The sequence below is a fragment of the Prinia subflava genome, chromosome 1 (genome assembly GCF_021018805.1).
Source record: "Prinia subflava isolate CZ2003 ecotype Zambia chromosome 1, Cam_Psub_1.2, whole genome shotgun sequence".
In the NCBI taxonomy this organism is placed as follows: Eukaryota; Metazoa; Chordata; class Aves; order Passeriformes; family Cisticolidae; genus Prinia; species Prinia subflava.
Genome location: NC_086247.1, coordinates 64,805,399 through 64,826,524, shown reverse-complemented (window position 1 = coordinate 64,826,524; position 21,126 = coordinate 64,805,399). Strand labels below are relative to the sequence as shown.

The window sequence follows — 21,126 nt, the reverse complement described above, 5'->3', positions numbered from 1 at the left end:
TATCATGGTAAATGTCTGTCATTTCTCTGGTGGGCCTCCCCAGTGTTTCACTTTTATCCTTGATACCGTTCATATTAATGGTTAACCTTACACCCACTGGACCTCAGAGGATGCCTTTTTTCCACCCTCTATTACCAATTTTTCAGGTATATAGGTGTCTGGAGTGTTGGATCCCTTGTCTGTTTCCTGGATAAGAAAATGTAGCCAGAGCTAATTCAGTCTAATTTAGACAGACTCATTCTCATGGAATTCTGGGGCACCTTTTCTGAATATTTTTTGATCTTTCAATATTCTTTAAGCACACAAAATAGAACTTGAGACAATATCACTGTCACAGAGGGATACTGGTTTTTTTTTTTTCCACCCCTCCCTCCCCCTTTAAATCCCTGTATTTCATCCGGGCAGTTGTCAGGTAAACAAACACCGTTTTCCTACACACACTGACACAGAGAACACACACCAACAAAGCACGCCTAAAACATACAGACTCAGTTTTACTCACACTTATGGTTTGTATCCTCTCCCTTATTGTAAACACTGTTGTTAAAAAAAGTTGAAAGAAAAATGCAGAGGAAACCAAGTAGTTTTTGTTTCATTTTTTTTAATTTGGCTTCACGCTGAAAATTTAATTTACAAGCCATTCATGAGGAAAATGTCCAGTTGGGCAGAATGAGCCATGATTGTGTAACTGCACTCAACACTTGTAGTGTATCATTTAGGTCCCTTTCAGTAAACCATCGTAACCTTCTACAGCACAGTTTAAGCACCTCCATCATATGCTCACTTCATCACACCCTATACTCCATTTTAACCTATCAGACAAGTAACAAGAGAAGAATGCTCAAATTGAGGTATTTCCTTTAAAAATTTACTGATCACTGGCATTCAGAGGTAATGTTAAATCATACAGTTTTAAACATTGAAAAAATGTACAAAAACCAAGTTCATTTTTAAAAAATATTATCCTTAGTCTTCCATGCATGTTAATAAAAAATATAAAATCAAATTTATAACACTGAAGCTATACCTTTGTTCTGCAAAAGTATTTCCACAATTGGAGCCACAAGGTATGGTCACCTTTAGTACTTGTTTTAGCTCTTCATTTTATGAAGTATAGTCAGTTCAGTGCAAAGGTAATAGTCTATGTACACAAATCATGAGGGAAATTTACAGCAGAAAATATGCATTTAGATCATTATTATCCAGTAGCACTATATGTTGTTACAGATTTACACTGCACATCCAAGGGCTCTTACAATAAAAACCTTTTTTTTTTAACACAGCAGGTCTGTTTGAGTCGTCTTGAAGTCGGCAACACAAGTTGTACCACTGATGGAACAACCACTCACAAGTGAGTCCCTACAAAACAGCTTCCTGCTCTGTTCACATAGGTTTTCAGCTAAAAGCATCCTTTTCATGGCAGTGCCTAACTTGGATTCAGTAGCAGCATAAGAAAATTCCAAAATGTGATGATTTCAGTGTCAACTTTTTCGGTTTTGCATTTAAAGTTTCAAGTGTGTTCAAAACCATAGCAATCTTTTTTTTTTCTCCTAAAAATATAAAAATGATATCCTCAATGCAAGGTTAACAACAGAAATCAATTTTTTTTCTGAGTTATTTTCTCAGCTTGTTGATTACTCAATTTTATTTTTCCAAAAAAGATGAACTAGTACCTGTGATCAAATTAGAAATGTCTCACACACCTGGCGAGATGCTGGGAATTACAAAAAGGTTTAGAAAGTGGTCCCATTGAACAGATGTCAAATACTTTTAGCACAATGCTGCAACAAGTTACATAGTATAGTACATAATACAAGGTTAGCTGATGTTTACTCTTGGTCCTCTTCCAGGAAACAAATTCTATCACTTCCAAAGAAATTTACTTCTGACTTCTATTTCTAACATTGCTGATTTACATGGACTCTTAATACCCTTACAGCAACCTGAAAAAGCAATATAAACAAATCACCAGACACAAACAGCTATAGAGATAAGCAGCTGCAATAGGTTTGCTTTTTGTCTAAGTATATACAGTTGCTAAGGAGACATGTTTAACTTAAAGGAATTCTAATTCACATATTTAAAAATACAATTTCATTTTCAGATGTTTACTTTAAAACTGCTTTTGTTTTCTGGAAAATACAGCACTGGCTAACCTAAGTGTCCTTTTTGAAATATAAGAAATATTTTGCTTGAAGTTCATTATAAAAGAAAACATAGGACAAAAAAATATATACTTAGGCCATAAAAGATCTTTCAAAGTTTATTTCTTTAGCATTCAAAATACAAAATTGTCTTCATGCTGGATAGTAAATAAAAGACATGTATTTGGGCTTTTCCCATATACATTCACAGACTTAGAAACAAACTATTGTCAGATGAATTTCATTTCCAGTACCATGGTAGGATGAAAAGTGTCTGAGCATCAGCTTTCTTCAGTATCCATGAGGAGACTTGGTTTGAAATCACATTTATAGATCCTGCATCTGGAACATGGAAGTAAACAGGCTCACACTGAAAGTGATATATATATATATAGTGAGTCAGGAGTAAATCCAATTTAAGGTTTCCCTGTAAACTTCTAATTACTTCTAAATTTAATTTCTTGTTGCTCACAGGAACCAGGAGAATCTCATAAGCTCTTTCAGACCTGCTGTCACCTGGACACACCTGCAATGTTTGAAGTGTATGAAAAGAAAGAGCAATCCTGTACTTAATGGCAGGCATGAACTAAAATAGTACATGGGTTTTTAGTTTTGGGTAGCATTACCAGAACAGGACTCAAATATTCATCTGCTGCTCCTGGCTCAGGGAAAAAAAGTCCATGAATGTCACTTCAGCTTAACAGGCAGCAGGGTCTTCTTCCTGCAACAAACCTACGAAGAACAGACAGCACAAGCAAGAACTAGGGATACAGTAAGCTGAATTCACCAGCCCAAGAGGCAGAAAAGATCCTTCTTTACTGTGGGAAAAGGCCAGCTGCAGAGTAAAAGCTTTGCTGCCATGCTGGGCATGGATGGGATTTTCTACTTGCTGGTTCAAGAAGCTCAGCCTGATTTTTCTTCAGCTGACTTTGGCTCAGAACTGGCACTCTTAAATAAAACCCTATTGACAGTATAAAAATAGAGTATTACAGAAGTCATGACTTTTTTCTCTTGCTTCTGACATTTTTGGTCAAAGTGAAAAAACTGAAATGTAACACTCTACCAACAGATCATTGTACAGCACCTTTTTTGAGATCACCAAGCTATCCCAAGTAAGCTCTGATGTTCATATGGCTCTGTGCAACTCAGCTCAGAATAAAGCATGATAACTGTGTTCATTAAAAAATACCCCAAAGAGCTAAGTTATGTAACTTACTGAGGTGCAATCAGTGCTAAGGGGATTCTACTGTTTCTGTTCCCAGAGACTGATAATTTGAAAACTGCAAATACATCTATACCCCAAGGCTGGCCTGCACAGGAGTACTCTGCCCTGCCATCCTCCTAAAGCAAGTGGAATAAACAGCCACTGCCACTACAATTAGTGGCATTACAATTTACAATTAGTAAAATGATTTTGCATAATGAACTTGCAAGACAATCTAGGCAGTGTCAACTACAGTGCAGAAATGTCTCAGCATATCTCACAGAAACATAAACCCTCTGTTTTATAAGCCTCTTATATCCTCCACTCTCTTGGTATCACCCACTTCAATTTAATCACATTACACATGATAAAGCACATCACACCATCCGGGGAATAAGAAGCTGCTTTCTACAAAACAAATCACTCTTCCACTTGAAGAAGCCAAAGTATCTTGAAAGAAACCTGAAATGTTTCCCAGAGAAAGAAACTTAACTTGACCACTTTGAGATGCAGAAAACACTCACAGACCCAAGTCAAAACACATCTAAAGGATGCCCTGTTTGCTGCTGTGTTCTCTCAGCAGTTTTACCTCAGTATTACCATTTATACATGGTTTGACCACAAGATGTTGGTGACCAGCATTGAATACCCACTTCACCACCATAACTATTCCACAGAATGATCACCTTTGTGCCTCTGAGGTGGTGCTGGAGGGTTTTTACCTGTGAGATCTTACAGGCTTCCTGTCACAGTTAGAATGCTCTTCTCCATAATTTAAAGGAAAAAGGCAGGATGAGAAGATGAAATCTCACTTTTATACTGCCAGTGACCCAAGACATTACTGGGATGTTGCAGTACCTTATAGATGCTGCACCCTCTGATTTCTTCAAGAAATCACCCTCTGAGTAAAGACCACCTGGCTTAAATTCCACTTAGTCAGGTTAGCAAAATTACCTGAATGAGCATGTCAGCCTTCCTGCTCATATGTGAAACAGATCTTGCAGTTTTGCTGATCAATTAATAATTTAATCAATTCGTAACTAATTATCAATGGCACTGATGATAACTCTTGGTTTCTATTTTGTATTCTTCCTTCTTTTTTTCTTGTAATGATCTATTCAGTATAATTTGTTAATTTAAGTTTTCCTAATCAGCTGAACTTCAGATACTTAAAAAGCAGCAAACTATTTGAAGTGCCTGGTTCACAGGGAACTTCTGTACATCAATATGGCTTTAGGAGCCAAATTTGAATTTTGCTAATGTAGAACTCTTGGCCAGTGTCTTTGTCATTTCCTGTTTCTAGAGCACTCATGAAAGCTCTGCTAGAGAAAAACCAGAGGCTTCATATTAAGTAAAATGCAACATTTCAGAAAGTCTTATCACCCACGCTCTGACCTAAAGAAAAATTGAACTTAGTTGGTCAGAACTTTTAATCAGAATTTTGTTTTCTCTCCAGCCTAGTTTAGTCCTGTAACATATGCAGAGCTGTCCTTACAGGTTTTCTTTTTCTGAGATCACAGGATCTACAGCATGTGCTACTAGAATTCTGCTACTAGTATTTTTTTAAGTCAGAGCAGGTTTTTGTTTGTTTTTCAATTTTTTTTGTCTTTTAATGAGGATGCTATTTTTGAAGGAGCAGAGAGCAGATTACTGAAACAGTTAATATGAGAAGCTATACTTACCACATGTCAATATAAAAGTAGAAAGAATAATTTAATGGCAATACCAAAGATGAACTTATCAGGGAACTCATAAATAAATAAAACCACACCTGCTTTAAAAAATTATCCAATGTTGAAGTGTAACAATGATTTTTCCAGGAAAACTTTTGCTGCATTTTATGAATACAAAAATATTCCAACCATCCCAATGCCTAAATTAGCTAACAAAGTTATTCAGCTTTCAGATTTTAATAAAGAGCTCTGTGTGACACTTAGCTATTTACTTCTGGCAGCTCTGTCACTAAAAAGATTGCATAATTTCCCTACTACACACGTGTCCTTTTCAACCCCTGTGACCTAAGGATTTATACCTTGAAAATGGGATTAGCAAACACGTCTGGTTGCTATTTATCACACCTAGATCATTCTACTGACAATAAATGCATTGAAACATACAGTGTAATTAATGAATATTAAACTAAGTGTACAGCCTAATTTTTTCCCTAAGGCTTATAATAAATTTCCTATGAAGCATTTTAAGTTTATCTGCTACAGCAACAGACTCCCCAAAAATTTGTAATAACACTTGCCATACTGTGCTAGAGACAGTGATTTAAACATATTTTGCACCTACTAAGCATTTGTTTGGTTTTAGTGGGATTTCATTATCTTTGAAAAATTATAATTGAAACAACAAAAAAACCAAACCAGCTCCCCAAAAGTTCAGATATTCTGGATTTTGTAGTTTTCTGGTAACTTTAAATGCTTGTTCAGGCATATGAGAAGAGATACCCAGCCTTGGCTGGTTATCTCATACAATATGTAAAAATTCAGGTTGATGCAAGAACTCTACTGGCAAGGGATGGCAGTGTTACATAAGAGTACAGAAATGCTCCTCAAATGTCAAATGCCTTCACATCCCTGCATTTTTTTGTGTAAGGATCATTTAAGTTCAATAGTTGCAAAGAACCAAAGTAATTTCTGCATACGTCTCCTTGTAAATTTAGGGGGTGTTGATAGTACCTGTTAAAATACAACAATCTGCCTATAAAGCCAGCAATGTTTTAATGAATATTTGGTGAAGGGGAAAGGAAGTTTTTACTTCTACTCTGACTTTGCATCAAGTCACTGAAAGTTGACTGTGTTACCACCCAGCTGCTCCACACTCAGATGCCTCTAAAAAGGCTTCTCATGGGGATCTTCTGAAACACTTCTGCAGCTGGGGTTTGATGGATGAGTTGGAACGAGTATTGCTGCACTCATGACATGTGTTCCAGCCCTTGGCCCTCAAGAGTTCACCATCCTGTGGTACATAATGTGCCTTCTCTCTCACTACAAGGCAGTCTAATATTATATACTACAAATGCTAAAATTAATGGAATTATATTAATTAATCTCAACTTCCATGAAACAGTGTATGATTTAACAATATTTCCAAGCAGGCCGATCCTTCATGTTATCACTCCTCCTATTACGTCTTTATCTTATTCAGTAATTTCTCAAAAGAGGGAGAATCATTTCCTTCCAGAATCTGTTGTTTTGTCTTATGCCTTTTTTAAAAATTATTTAACGCACCAATTTTGAAATGAGTTTTAATCCACCAAGAGTACTTGCTTGTGATTTGTGTTGGTCACTGGCCTTCTCCAGCAGCAGCTCTGGCCTGAGCTCACTGGCACAGGACTTTCAGTGCCTCTTCACCACACAATGTGGTGCCTGTTTAAGGGCCCATCTACTACAGGCTGCAGTGCCCTTCAGTGCACTCTGTACAGCTTAGGTGCACACAAGTACAGCTATTGCACTCACCACAATTAGAAAACACCTCAAAATACAAATTAAAAAAAGTCAATGAACCTATAGGCTTTCATAAAACAGACCCCCAAGTTACTCACACCATACATGCAAATTAGCCACTCATGTTCAGCCAACTTCAATCAGCTTACTTTGTTCTTTCACAGATGTGGTCAGTGTATCTGTTCCTTTGGAGCTTCTCTAACTTCAGAATTGTCCACAGGACTCTAAGCTTACCTTTCTTCTTTTCACACATGTATTGGGGAACTCTCTCTCCTTCCCTGCATTCTGAAATTTTCAAATTCTCAAGCTCACATACAAAGCAAAAGGTAAACTTAGACAGCCAGCTTGAGCTGTGTGCCATAGTCTTGTGGAGATTCAGTATGTCCAGACTACACCTGCCTTCTCTTACATACTGTATAATTACAGAAAACAGACCTCAGGGACATCTCCCTGTAACCCTGGGGCATGATCAAAGTCAAGTGTCTCTATTGTAGCTGTCTTGTCTTCTCCGTTTTCAAAAACTCTAGTGAAGGAAGGCAGGCTGTTCATCTCACCTGAAATAACCCTTCTCCTCAGCTTAACAAGGTGTATTGTCAGAGCCTTTTCTAAGGCTTAACTTGCCTTTTCAATTAACAGCCAGTATCTACCATCCTTATGGAGAAGAGTGTTCCTATTTTCTCTATAGCAACTTTTCCCATATTTAAAGACTGTTCACATCTTTCTTCAGTCTCCTCTTCTTTGGATTAAAGGACACTTTTGATCTCTTTTTAGTATTTTCTGTCTCCAGACTTTATTCAGTTACACCCCATCTCTCTCAGGGGCCCCCCTATGAAAAGGTACCTCAGGTAAGACCTTGTCACATCTTGGTAATGCAGAAATAGCTTCTCACAGGCTGCATGCTGATGCATCCCTCCCTCAAAAGAGGCAAAGATGCATCTTTTCTGCAGCAAAGAGTTAACACTGCTCATTTTGACATATTCTGTGTCATCCCTGCCTCAACATATAGCACAGTAATACTCACTCCCTCCTCTGATGCAGCTGACTATTCCTACTTAAGTGTAGTTTCTCATATGCCTTATTTTTTCAATTTCTCCTATTTTTCATTATCAGTTTCAATTCAAATCTTGCCAGCCAGTCTGCTGTTGCCCTGTGAGCTTGGCTTTTGTTATCTAGATAAATCAAAATTTAATTATTACCTCCACATACTCCCATAAAGCATATTTTCTTACAGTTTTCCCTCCTACCCTCTTTATTAAAGCCAGTTCCAGTTTGGAGACCTGCCACATACAGTTCAGGACTTCTAAGGGCAGATTCCAATACCCCAATGAGCTTTAAAACAGCTCCTGCTATTTAAAAAATACTTATAAAAGCATTTAGTACAGACACCCTTTGCTAAAATTCTTCCCTTTCAAATCTAGTTTTAAATTCCTTTACAGAAGACTCAAATCCTAATACTTTTCCATGCACAAAACCCTACAAAACTAGTCAGAAATGACTTAAAAGATTTTTTTTTCTTTGGAAGAAGAGTTGCCATCACATTTATCTTGTAAGAGAGTCCTCCCTCCCACTCCTTGAGGCTTTTGTCACATCTCCTAATCAACGAAGGTCTGTGGTTTTATAGTAATCTGTATTTTCCTCTGAGACTTCCAGTAGCAGTTAAGGCATCTGGCTTTACAAAAGGAAACATAAGTATTACTAATAGAAGTGTGGTGTTTTTTTAAACAGTCCTAAACTATTCTAAGCTTCATATATGTTCCATGAAGTATATGTAATGTTGCTATAAATATTTAACTAGCATTTCTTCAGGATGTTCTGCAACTTGTTGCTGGCTTGGCCTCTGAAGTGACTGCAACCTTTTCCAACTTGTGCTGATACACCAAAGTTTTCATGATGCATTCCATGTTATGTTATCTGTACAGGCTCGCTACAAAAGAAAGCTGTGACTCCTGATAAATCTAAATCCAATATAGCTCTGTAAACATCTCCCATAAAATGTTGTCTGGACACGAATTGAATTGGTTGTAAGAGAAAAGTACAAACAGATCAGTTGTGTATTTTCAAACAGTATGTGGCATGTCAGTTTGGAAAGAATTTATGTTTAATTGCATCCGTAAGATTACAGTAAAAAAGTCTTGGGGTGAGGGATAAGGAGCCTTTCCTTTTCATTCTACCATGGAAAGAGAAACAATTTTATCATTCAGCAATAAAAATAAAAAGAAATCCTTAGCAGGTTTTTGTATTACTGTTTCCAAACTGTTCACTGAAACCAAAACAAAGGGCCAAAGTATGCTTGCCTTGCTCAAGAAAATAATCCCACCAAAATCAACAAGACTGACTATTCAGATATGGACAGCAAAGTTTGGCCCCAAATAAACATCCCCATAACTAGGGAAAACACTAATCACCAAAGTGCACTTTACACCATAGTAGCTACAGTTTCTTTATACATGCACAGTTTGTGCGACACTTTGTACATGGAACTAGCCAATGGAATATAAATAAGTTGTGCCGCTTCCTTTTAAATATGAACATTAATAATGAAGCACATTCACATTTTTGCCTTTCAAAGACCTTTAAAAAAAAAAATAAAAACACCTTTCCCAAAGTAACCTGGAACATGTTGTTAAATATAGCACATATGATTCAAAGGATGGTATTCAGGTAGAACTTTCACACACAAAACTGGTATTTGCTGTATAATTGGAGTGATTTATGAAAATCTCAGGAAAATACAACCCTCTCACCAGGAGAGGAAGGTAACAGTTGTAGTGTTAATTCAGTTTCTTCTGCAAGGGCTTCCTTCTATCTCCACTGTTGTCAGGGCTGAAGTCAGTACAGATACCATTAGGAGCAGAAAGAGATGAAGTCTCCAAGCCACTGTCAGCTCCCATCTGATCAGCATAGAGATAGTCTTCTGCAAAGTGTGGGTGCAACACAGCAAATGTGTAGAAGTCATCTAAAAAAAAAAGTTGTTGCACAGAATCAGCTCTTTGAAACAGAAGGATGCTAAATTTGAATAGTTACACACATATATAATCACATGATTTCTTTGGAGAAAAATAGCAGCAGTTAACATAATGCTATCCCCAGTGCTTGTTTTAGCTTCTCAGCATAAGTTTATCACATCCGCAGAGCTGAGATGCTGCGAAGAGTTATCTAAGCCTTCTGAAAACACTTCAGGCCAGAGCTTAGCTCTATGAAGGGGTAAACAGGCTCAGATTTGCATTAAAATGCATCATGAGCACCACATGCCCTGACATAGCATTTCACTATTCACTGGGGAAGTACAGAAGGCCTCCAGCTGAAGATCACTGAACATCAAGAGTAGTCATTTCCTAAATTCTTAAAACTCTTTTGCAAACATACCCTTTAATGGTTTGCACTCATAGTTTGCTTCAGCCTAACCTGTCATTGCTGCCTTCTGCTTTCAAGATTTCAGCATTCTAAAAGTCCCAATATTTTACAGAATAATATTGAGGAGATAATTTATAATGCAGGAAAAAGCTCCTGATTTTAGTGTTGGATAATAACAAGATAATAAGAAAAGCCAGATTAATTCCTGTGAGAGTGCGGAACCCTTAACATCAAGAAATAGAATTTGTGTTGAAAATAAAGACACTGAAATTTTGTCTCAATTTGCCCATATGACTTTATTCACACATGATTTGAAAGCAAGATACCATACAGCATCCAAGCAACAAGAAGCTATTCTTATAATGTAAACTGACACTAGAAAAATTTGGGTGTGAATGTTTTCACTAATTCAGTCACCTACAGTGTATCACACACCTCCCACTCAAATTCACTGTGTTATCCCAGAAGAGCTCATGATCAGATGATGTGAATTCCCCGGAGTGCAGAGCAGATGACACCTGAAGAAGCCTTTCAAAGGAGTGAAGCCCAGTTCCTCCTACAACTGGGCTGGTATGGAAGAAGGGGAACACTGCAGCTTTCCCTCTCTGCCACTCTGAGATGACATGATTTTTCAATACTGCAAAGGGCAAGGGAGCAAGGGAATGCCAAATGGCTCACAGGGGCACTGAAGCTGTAGGGCAAACCTGCCTCAGAACTGTTGCAACGGGATAGGTGAGGAGAAGGCAATAATTCTGTACTTCCACTCACAAAAAAGTGAGTATCTTTATCCACAGGGTATATGGATCTAGAGTATTCCGGACCCATAACTTCAACAACAGTTGATGAAGTTTAGGTCAGAAAACCAACATTTCTACCTATGTTGAAAAACTCTATGTACAACAGGCTGATGGATCATATAAATGAGGAACTCTTAGTGAGGAAAGGGGAATCCAAACTGAACAGATTAGCATTTTGGATAGATCTCAGTAAGCTGACAGTTTGGGTCCTGCTGAAAGAAGTCCTGAAAGTATCAAAGAATATTTATTGAAATTGTACTCAGCAGAGTGCAATGAAAAGTGCTTGGAATCCCATTTGCCTTAGTCATCAAATGTGAAACAAGGTGATGTAGAAAGAACACACTATACCAGCATTACTTCTAATCACAGGTCTCATCTTGGAGCTCAAACTGAAAGCAACTGTGAAGCATTAGACTGAAGGACAAGATCACCTCAGTCATTAACTTGGGGAAAAAGGTGATTTTGCTTCCTACCTCCACTAAAAACAGAAAGAAAAACCCAAAGGGGAGCTAAGACTCATGTCTATATCTTTGCATTAACTATGCATATGTACTACAAGAACTTCAAGAAGATTTTCTCCTAGCCTTGAAATACCCTCCTACTACTTGATGCTCCTCCTGGAAGCTCTGTGTTCTTTAATCTTCTCTAGTTTTTGTTTCCACTAAGTGAAATAACAGGGTAAGTCTGTGGTTAATATATCATTATTTTAAGCAAATAATTCTTCCTTTCCTGATTCTTCATCCATACAGATAATCTGAATATGGCCAATTCTCCTTTATTTCTGGCTACAGCAACCCAGGCAGTCTTCTGAACACTTTCACAATCTGAACTGTCTCTCAGAGCTGGTGGAGGCTTTCCTAGAATTTGACATGCCCTCCAAGAGAACCCATTCAAACTCTCCAGAATCACATCTTAAGACTGATAAATTCTTGCCTCTGTCTTTATTAGACTAAAAGGATAAGCTTTGCAATCAAAGTGCATTTGAACAACTAAGCCAACTGCACACTGCTTAAGACAACTGATAGACAGAGATCTCTGGCAACCAGTGTTCTTTCAGCCATGCAGCCAAAAATCCAGATTTCCAACAACTCATATACACAATTACAAGTCTAGCTACACAATCTTGATTTTTCTCTTGGTTATTCTGTTTACCTCCAACCTGAGCTTTTCCTTTGGGATTAGATCTGTGGCTTCAAGGACTCTGCTGTGCATGCAGCAATTTAGGTTTGATACTTTACATGTTTTAGCTTTTGTTCTTACAAGCAAGACTCAACTTAATATTCCTGCTTTAAATTCCAATATCCTAGAAAAGAGATTGTCAAGTAGATCTCTGGTGTGTGTATCCAGAGTAACATTAGTTCCACCAGATACAATGGTTTGATTTCTCAGAGCTTGTCTGGACAGTATCTTCAGAATCATGTGGTCTGCAAGTTTTTTTATCTCTTCTTTCCAGTAAGTAAGTGCAACAAATTGAGCTTGTGTGAAGTTCTACATATTCTCAGGAATGGCAAGAGGTTGAATATTTATGGCAGGAACTTTCAAGACAGGAATACAATACTAAAAATTTATTTGCAACTTCTCTAATCTAGTAACTAGGATATTTACTCCCACTACTAAACTTTCAGACATGTTTCTATTGTGAAATGAGCACTTCTCTTAGAAAAAGCGCCAAAGAAAGTTTCAAAGAAACACCATCCTACTGCCTACTTAGTGTTGCATCACAAAAGACTATTCTTGATTACAGGATATAAAATAGAGAAAATAAGAGCCAAACACTCCAGTGGCCACTGCTGTGGCTTGATGGTCCAGATTTTCTTGTGATGAGAACATATGATGACTGCTTAATTAAATTAAGATTAAATGCAACTATTAAAGATGAATATTAAAATATGAATTCTTCGCTAACTCACATGACCTGGTCTAAATTTACTTGTACATGACTACAAATTTAGCTATTCTCAAACAATAAAATGTGCCAAAATTAAAATTCTGCTACACTTACCAGCTTAAGATTTGTGCTGGTATTTTTGAAGCTGGTGATTGGGAGGTGGGGGGAAGAGCTGAGTCACTGCACATCATGAGTTGGAAGACAGGGAGCAACAGTGATAGGCAGGAAAAAGGCAATGGGCAGGATGGGTGGGGAAATGCTGGGGATGTGACAGATGAGAGGCACAGAAAGGAAAGGGGCAGTACAGCAGGAAGCAAGGAGAGAAGACAGTAGTCAGGAAAAAAGGAAAGGACAACAGCAATGATACTGATTTCAGTAACTCTTAAATATTTGTGTATTTGAAGCTTTACATACATATTGCATGATTGAAATAGAGGAATTACTAGTGTCAAAACTATGGTTTACTAACACTGATGTATTATTTTGTAAGATTTTTACAAATTAAATACATATGGATTATCCTGAGGGAAAACAATTAGAACAGGGAATGTCATAAGCACCTCTATTGGAGATACTTAATATGTTGGCTATCAATAACTCTGTTCATACTCAAACGATACAACTAAATTTAGACCCTTACTGCATAAAATATAAAGAATCTGAAGTAACATATAAGTACTCCCAGCACAATCTATTCACCCAGGTCTCAATTTTTCAGATGCAACTTTCTTGCCTCCATTCCACCTACATTACAGACTACAGAATAGGCAGCCTGGTTAACCCCCTCATTTCCTGCTCCATGACACAAGAGACAAAACAACAAGAAAGAGCTAGGGCAGCTTTCTTTAAAAAAACACATTCACATATATAGAAGTCACAGAACAGAATATGCTGACGGAGCTAATCCTCATATTATTTGACTTGATGTGGAAGGGAAAATTAAAAACATGCGAACATGGCATTTGATACCAAAGGTAAAATCAGTTTTTTTAAATGTAAATTTACTTTGCTTGCAGTGCTGTTATCAGTATTGAAGTCACCAAGCCAACTAAAAAAGGTAGAGTTTAACAAAAATGTAACTGCTTTGTTTGTCAACATGAGTGCAGGCAACTTTGACATTTTGTGACACGTGCAGTTAGAATACTTACCATATGTAATCTTTCCTTTCTCTTCTTCATCTACAGCTCTAAAAAGATGTGTAACATCAATTTGTGACACACCCATGGCAGTCTTCAGAATACAAGCTAAATCCTCTTCTGTTACAGTTCCACCTTCTGACTGGTACAGCTATGAATAGAGACAGCAAGATAAATCACTCCAAAGCTGAATGCTAACCCCTATAAATAGCACTACATTGAAGTAAAGCAAAATAAAAATTTGGTATTAGAAATTCTAGTCATTCTCAGACTGATGGGATATATTAAGGATTTCAGATTAGTCTGGGTAAAAGGTATCATCATCAGTTCACCTGTGTATGCCTAGAAAGTAGAGCTTGCTATAATCAGAAAAAAATCCCACGTTTACACCCCTAACCACTGGAATTACCACGATATTCAGCAACAAGACTGGCAAACACCAACATGTTTTGCGAACATATAACTGAGAATAATATTCAGTCCATTGAGCTACGTGTCCAAACTCCAAGACAGTCTGTGATATTTGGAGATATATTTAGATCAGCCTAAATCAGATACCATTTCCACTCAGTCAGGTGTAAAGCTCAAAATTCCTTTGACCAAAATCCAGCTTGCATTAAATGCCTGTAGCTAAATGGTATTAATCAGGAGAATCCTACCCCATACACATCAGTGATAGGCATATAATTTTCTACAAGTATTTATTCTAGAAAACAATCATTTGCATAATCTTACATCCTAAAGAGCTACCCCACAGAGTTAGCTTTACTACAGACAGATTGATAACTAAGATAATTGCTCATAATCTCTTTCCATCTTTGCATATGTACTGTTTTTTACCCTGAGAAATGGACCTGAATACTTCAAAACATCTGTACCAAAACCAGCTTCATTAAGCTTCCTTAAAGTAACTCAATTTGGCTGTAAAATGTAAAGGGAAATAAAAGTTTTTAAACCGCTTCTGTTTCCTTTTTAAGCATGACAACACTGAAAATATCAAATCATGTAAAAAGTGCTGTTTTGGAAACTTTCTTTTAATTTCTCTACATAATTGAGAAGGTGGGAACTGACGACATTGAGCAAAACAGGCATAAGTATGTATTTTTCATACAAGCAGAAGTTGTTATCAAGCGACAGCACACCTCAGTGGAATAAAAATATTAAAGTTCCATGGAAGAAAACATGTGCTCAAATCAGGAATCTTGCCTTTTGCCCCCTGGCACCTAACCTGCACACTGTTTCATAGGAATAGGGCAAAGAACAAGACATTTCTTTAACAAAACCTGCTACATTTTCACAGAGTAGGTAGTCAGGTAATATTGGATTGACAGTATAAACACCATAATGACAAGATTTATAACAGCCTTTAGTTTCTTTAGCAGTTTGGAAGGGAAGGTGCAGCACTTCCACCATAGTGCTGCTCTTAGTTCAAACCCCTGCCAAAGCAGGGTCACTTTGAGCAGGGTGCGCAGGAGTGCATCCAGGTGTGTTTGGAATGCCACCAGAAAGGAAGGCTCCACAACCTCCCTGGGCAGCCTGTTCCAGTGCTCTGCCTCTCTCAACATAAATAAGCTCTTCTTCATCTTGAAGTGGAACTTCTTGTAATTTAGTTTATGGCCATTGCTTCTCATTCTGCCATTGGGCAACCACTGAAAAGAGTTTGGCACGATTGTCATGACACGCACCTCTGAGGTATGTACAAGCACTAGTGAAATCCACTCTCAGTCTCCTCTTGTCCAGACTAAACAACCCCAGCTCCCTCAGTCTCTCCTTGTTAGAGAAATGCTCCAGACCCCAAATCATCTCTGTGACCTTCACTGCACCCTCTGCATACCTCCTTGTCTTTCTTGTGCTGAGGAGCCCAGAACTGGACACAGCACTCCAGAGGTGGCTCCCTAGGGCCGAGTAGAGGGGCAGGATCCCCTCCCTTGCCCTACTGGCCACACTCTTCCCAAAGCACCCCAGATCCCACTGGCCCTCCACGCCAGCAGGGCACTGCTGGCTCATTGTCATCCTGTCACCCACCAGGACTCCCAGGCCCCTCTCTGCAGAGCTGCTCTCCAGTTGTCAGACCCCAGCCTGTGCTGGGACTTGGGGTTATTCCTCCCCAGGTGCAGGACCCTGCACTGGTCCTTGTTGAAACTCACTGGGTTTCTCCCCATCAAACTCTCCAGCCTATGGAGGTCTCACTGAATGGCAGCACAGTTTTCACATGTATCTCCTGCTCTCTCCAGTTTTGTATCAACTCCATATAATGACAGCATTTTTGAAGTTCTTCAGTCATATGCTAAACACTTTAACTTTGAAAACTTGCAGCTATGTGAAATGTGGCACTTTTTCTGAAAGAAGTAGCACATGGCAGAGGACGGCACCTGTTCAAAGTCATACACTCATGAACTAGGTAGGTCCTTCAATGCTCCAGGTAAGCTGTGTGAATATCTTACTGTATGTGAAGTCAGGACAGGAGGTAGGAAGGGATTAAAAAACATTTAATCTAAAAAAAGATTATCTCTTTTTTTTAGTCCTAGAATAAGCAAAATTTCCTCAGCTTGAGACTTTTCCTACTTAACCCTTCCAATCATCACTAGCAGGATAAAATGAGCCATACCTGCTTCCCCTTGCTGAGTACTTCCCCTTCTTAATACATGCATAAAGCTTCTTTGCAGTTTTACAGCTAACTTTATATTTTGTAATTAACAAAGTGACTCAAAATTATGTATTATGAGTTGAAGAGTGAAGTAGATAATGAAGAACAGAGATTTTCCTAAGAAACAGTTTAATTAACTTCAAGTGTTTCCAGAAAGAAAATAACCATCCAATCTGAGCTTTTTTTCCTCTCAAATGATAAAATTATATTGTACGTTATGAAACATGACATCTAAACTAAAAAAAAAATATTTCCCCGTAGTCCCCTTCACATTTACTTCAAATCTGTTCATTTTATCTGAAGACACAGAGCTGACCAAACAGCACCTGACTATTTTCCATGCTGTTTTATAGCTGAAACGGACTGAGTCAGGACAGAGACCTTTCTTTCTGTTTTCCCTCAGAAGCAGAAATAAATAACAGCAGCTACTAATGGCAGATTTCCTGCAATATTTGTAGGAACTAAATATTTTTGCTCCTTCTTCCTTTGCCAAATTTATTGGATTCTGGCCAAAGGGTAAGAATAGTACATGTGAACACTAAGCATTCACAGGAGCCTCATCTCTTCAGCAAAACACAGGTAAAGTTGTCATGCTGAAGAACCTGAATACAACTGCACAGAAAATACGGCTGCAATGTAGCACCCTGCAATTCAATGCTCTGAGCCCCATGCACTCACTAGTGACAACAGCATCAAGACTCAGCGTTCCTCAGTTTCAGTAACGCTGAAGACCACGTGAATTCAAGGCAAAGGGAAAAGATGATGCAGGATGCAGCAGAGTTCGCATGTTGAAAGAGTAATATTAAAGAAATTATTGAAGAGTAATACATCAAGGTGTCAGAAACCCATTGGTTAAGCATTGCTGCTGTTACTTTCCCAAAAAGCTGGCATTAACAATCTGTGGTGATGCTACAACAAACCACTGAGGCTAGAGCAAGATCAGGAGCACTTCTGGGAAGCATCAAGTTTGGACAAAGACTGCAGGATCACCACATATACATGGTAAGACTAAGAGGGGAGACATTTTTAACAAGAAGAAAAAAGGAGATAAAAATAATCTCTATTAACATGTAGGAAATTTTAAAAAATACTTTATTAACTGGAAAAATTAGATTTGATTAAAACATTCTAAGAGTAGTAAGTACAACTCAACAGACTGTTTGTTTAGAGGAATTAATACAAAGACTTGAGGTTTGAGACTTTATTTGCTAAAAAGGATTCTACCAGAGTTCTACAAAGAATTTCAAACAGCAAGCTTCCATAATTTTACATAACTTACACTTGCAATGCATTCCCTATTAACACAAACTCTTAATCTAACTTTCCACTAATATTGTTTTAAAATGAACTTAAGTATTAAGAGGAGATGTGGAAACTTCTATTGAGTCTAATGCCAGTATTAATAATTTCTAAAAATAAGTAAACTACACAGAACAAGAAAATGCAGCTTACCTGAAATGCCATCTGAATTGTTTCCAGAGTTTTGGATGGCTTACAGACAACTGACAGAGCAATGACAAATTCCCGAATGTCAATTACACCATCTTCATTCTGTGAAAGAAAACCTCCCCTCAAAATAGTGCAGTTTGTCTGAGAATTTTCATAAATAACTAACAGTTGCTAAAAATGCAGACTATTCAGAAAGATTGTTACATGTGCCACAACAATAAAAACCAGTCTCACTGAAATGAAATCACACAAGGACAAGAACCTGGGTGAAAGCTCTGCAAATTCTTTTCACAGTGTCAGTCAAAAGTCACAGTTTAAATATTCTTGGAAGACAGTGCTGCTACTGTCACCCTTCACTTGCATATTTAAGATTTTTCCATTAAACCATCTGAATCGCTGGGCTGAAATTAAAACCAGAGAACCACAGGAGAAGGAACCCTAATTTAAGTCCTGAATACATGATATCTGCTCCAGGAGAGAACACTGTGGACATATCCACCTCCTGGTCCAGACAGCACCTCATCCACACAAAGATAATCGTCATTTCCCCATTCTGGCTGATTGCCAGAGGAACGAAAAACTGGCTCATTTGCCAAGATCCTTCAGGTTTCAGGCTTGTAGAAGAACAAGTCATTTGTTTACAAGGTAAATGAAATATCAGCTAACAGACACTGCATTCAGCTGCAATGAGCAGCAGCGGAGGTCTAGTCTGAGCCTACATTTCTTCCTCTTCATATTTTGCATCTAGAAAAAAAGATAGTTTTTGCCCAGCTAATACTCCTTTTAAGTTCTACCTGAAGGAATCCTTTATTTAGCTGATGACAGGCACCCTTACCTCACTGAAAGGGAAGTGCAGTAAGCAAATTTTATGGTAGATGTGCTCAGATATCAGACCTCAGTGAATTCAACTGAAACAGAAGTAGGCTAAGGTGGAGTTTACCAAAAGTAGTAAAATTTTTCAACTTAATATTGTTTCTTACCTCATCAAAAAGTGCAAACATGCTTTCTAATGTCTGAGAAACTGGAAATTCCAAGTAGGCTGAAAATTCTTTGAGATCGACCTTTTCCCTCTTCATTTTCATGGCACTTGCAGCATATTTATCAAGATCATCTTCAAGTGTTTCTGGCTTCAGCCTATAAGGCATATTATTTTTGCACATTTTAAAAATCAACCCAGTTTTAACAATACATATTTCAAAATATCAAGTGAAATAATGGATGATTACAGTGTAAAGCATTACAAAGTTTGAATTAAGAATTATTACACAACTTTGTAATAAAATAATGTATTTCTGCAATTTTAAAGCTCCCATTAGTTCTCAAATGTACTAGGAATTACTGGAAGGGTTTAAAAACCCTGGACAAACTCATGTCCTTTAGTCTACCTTGATTACAAGCCATATGTGTAAGCAGTTCAACAGGAAGAAACAGTCTAAAACTAGCTAATAAATTCCAAGCATGGAGAGGCTAGGTGGAATTTAGGTCACCCAAATATGACTGTATTGCAGGACAGTAACATAAACCAATTATGTTTCCAAATTTACTAATGTCACTGAACAGGAAGGACATGATGCATCTTACCTAAAAAGAAAAAAAAAAAATCAGGGATTATGTAATAGTGATAAAGCTGTTAATCCTGTTAATCAGTCCTCGTTTTTCACATTCAGTCTTAAGTTGGACACCATTGTGAGGTAAACCAAACAAAATTCTTGCAGTTCCTACAGGTACAGAATTTCCTCAGTCCTTCCCTGAAGGAAAGCCAGACTTTGACTGATGAATGAACAGCTTTATACTTAGGTACATATCCACTGCATGGTTGTTGGTTAAGTTTTTTGCCCAAGCCAAGCTTCCTGTTTTGGCTTTGCTAAAAAAACCCAACCAAAACCCAAAAAAACCCCTCCAACTCCCCCCAAAATAAAAACAAAACTCCCCACAAACGCAAAAACAAACAAAGAAACAAAAAAAAACCCCAAACAAAAAAGCTTTACTGAATAATCTTACTATGAATAAAATAAATAGTGCTGCAGGTATGATGCAAAGAAAAGTAGCTTTCCCCCCTAATTACACGAAGCAGATCTGGATCAGGTCTCTGAACTAATTTAGGGTAAAACTTGGGCATCTTTCCACTCTGAAGACAGAAGATGCCAGTAAAGTCTCCTACAGTGTCCTTCTGCAGTTGCCTGTTTTGCTGCTGCAGACAGGGAAGGTAGTTATTCACACAACTCAGAAGCTGACACCAGAGCTGTTCCCAGACTGCAGCTGGGACTTCTCAACAGCTTCCTCTCAGTAACAAGAATGAATAAAATGCTTAATATCAGCATTCTGAGGAGCCTCTGAAAAAAGATAAGAGCATTTCTGATAGCAAGACGATCTGACACATCAGCTCCAGAACTTGATCGCTTGCTGTAGTGACCCTTCCTAAACACGGCAACTTTTAAGTAAAAATACAATTCCCATGTTGTCTGCCATAAACCATACTGACTTACCAATATGTACTGACTAAACCATGCCAAGACCTGTATTTCTGAGTTACAAGACTTGAACATGCAAGAATTCTTCCAGAAACCTACAGTTCCTACAGAACACTCACAAGTTCTCCATCCTAGCATTAATGCATCTATCTTAAGATTTAGTCCTAGACAGTATGGAATGAGACACCCTTCTGCAAACATTCCTTTTCCATGATCAAGTAGAGAAGTAGAAGGAACAATAAAAAAAAATTCCACAGAGGATTTGAGATGCACACAGAACTCATCTTCTCACATGCGGGATTACATGCAAGAAGTGTCTGCAGATAATACACCCCAGAGTAGTAACTGAAATGGATTTTATCTGTAGCACAAGGACAGCTGGCATCTAAATCCTCCCTTGAGATAAACCCCCACTGACGCAGAATATGCAGTGTAACATTTGTCTCTAAATCAGAGAGATTTTGTTTGCAATGAATTGTCTCAAAATTCACCTTCTGGAACTGAGGGAGCAATAATTTGGTGAGTAGCACTCAAGACTTGCAAGATCTCCTCTTCACCAGTAGTTAAGTCTGAAAAGCTACAGA

At 37.9% G+C, this 21,126-nt stretch overlaps 1 protein-coding gene across 1 annotated transcript in view; it reads right to left on the bottom strand.

Annotated features, from left to right (window-relative positions):
* Positions 1 to 602: 602 nt before the first annotated feature.
* The window catches only part of LPCAT1 (lysophosphatidylcholine acyltransferase 1), a 67,200-nt gene continuing 46,676 nt past the window's right edge, over positions 603 to 21,126 (bottom strand). The window contains 4 exon segments of the mRNA XM_063398471.1: positions 603 to 9,756; positions 13,988 to 14,126; positions 18,075 to 18,173; positions 19,052 to 19,205. Coding sequence (XP_063254541.1) covers positions 9,572 to 9,756; positions 13,988 to 14,126; positions 18,075 to 18,173; positions 19,052 to 19,205 — 577 coding nt within the window. The 3' untranslated portion in view covers positions 603 to 9,571.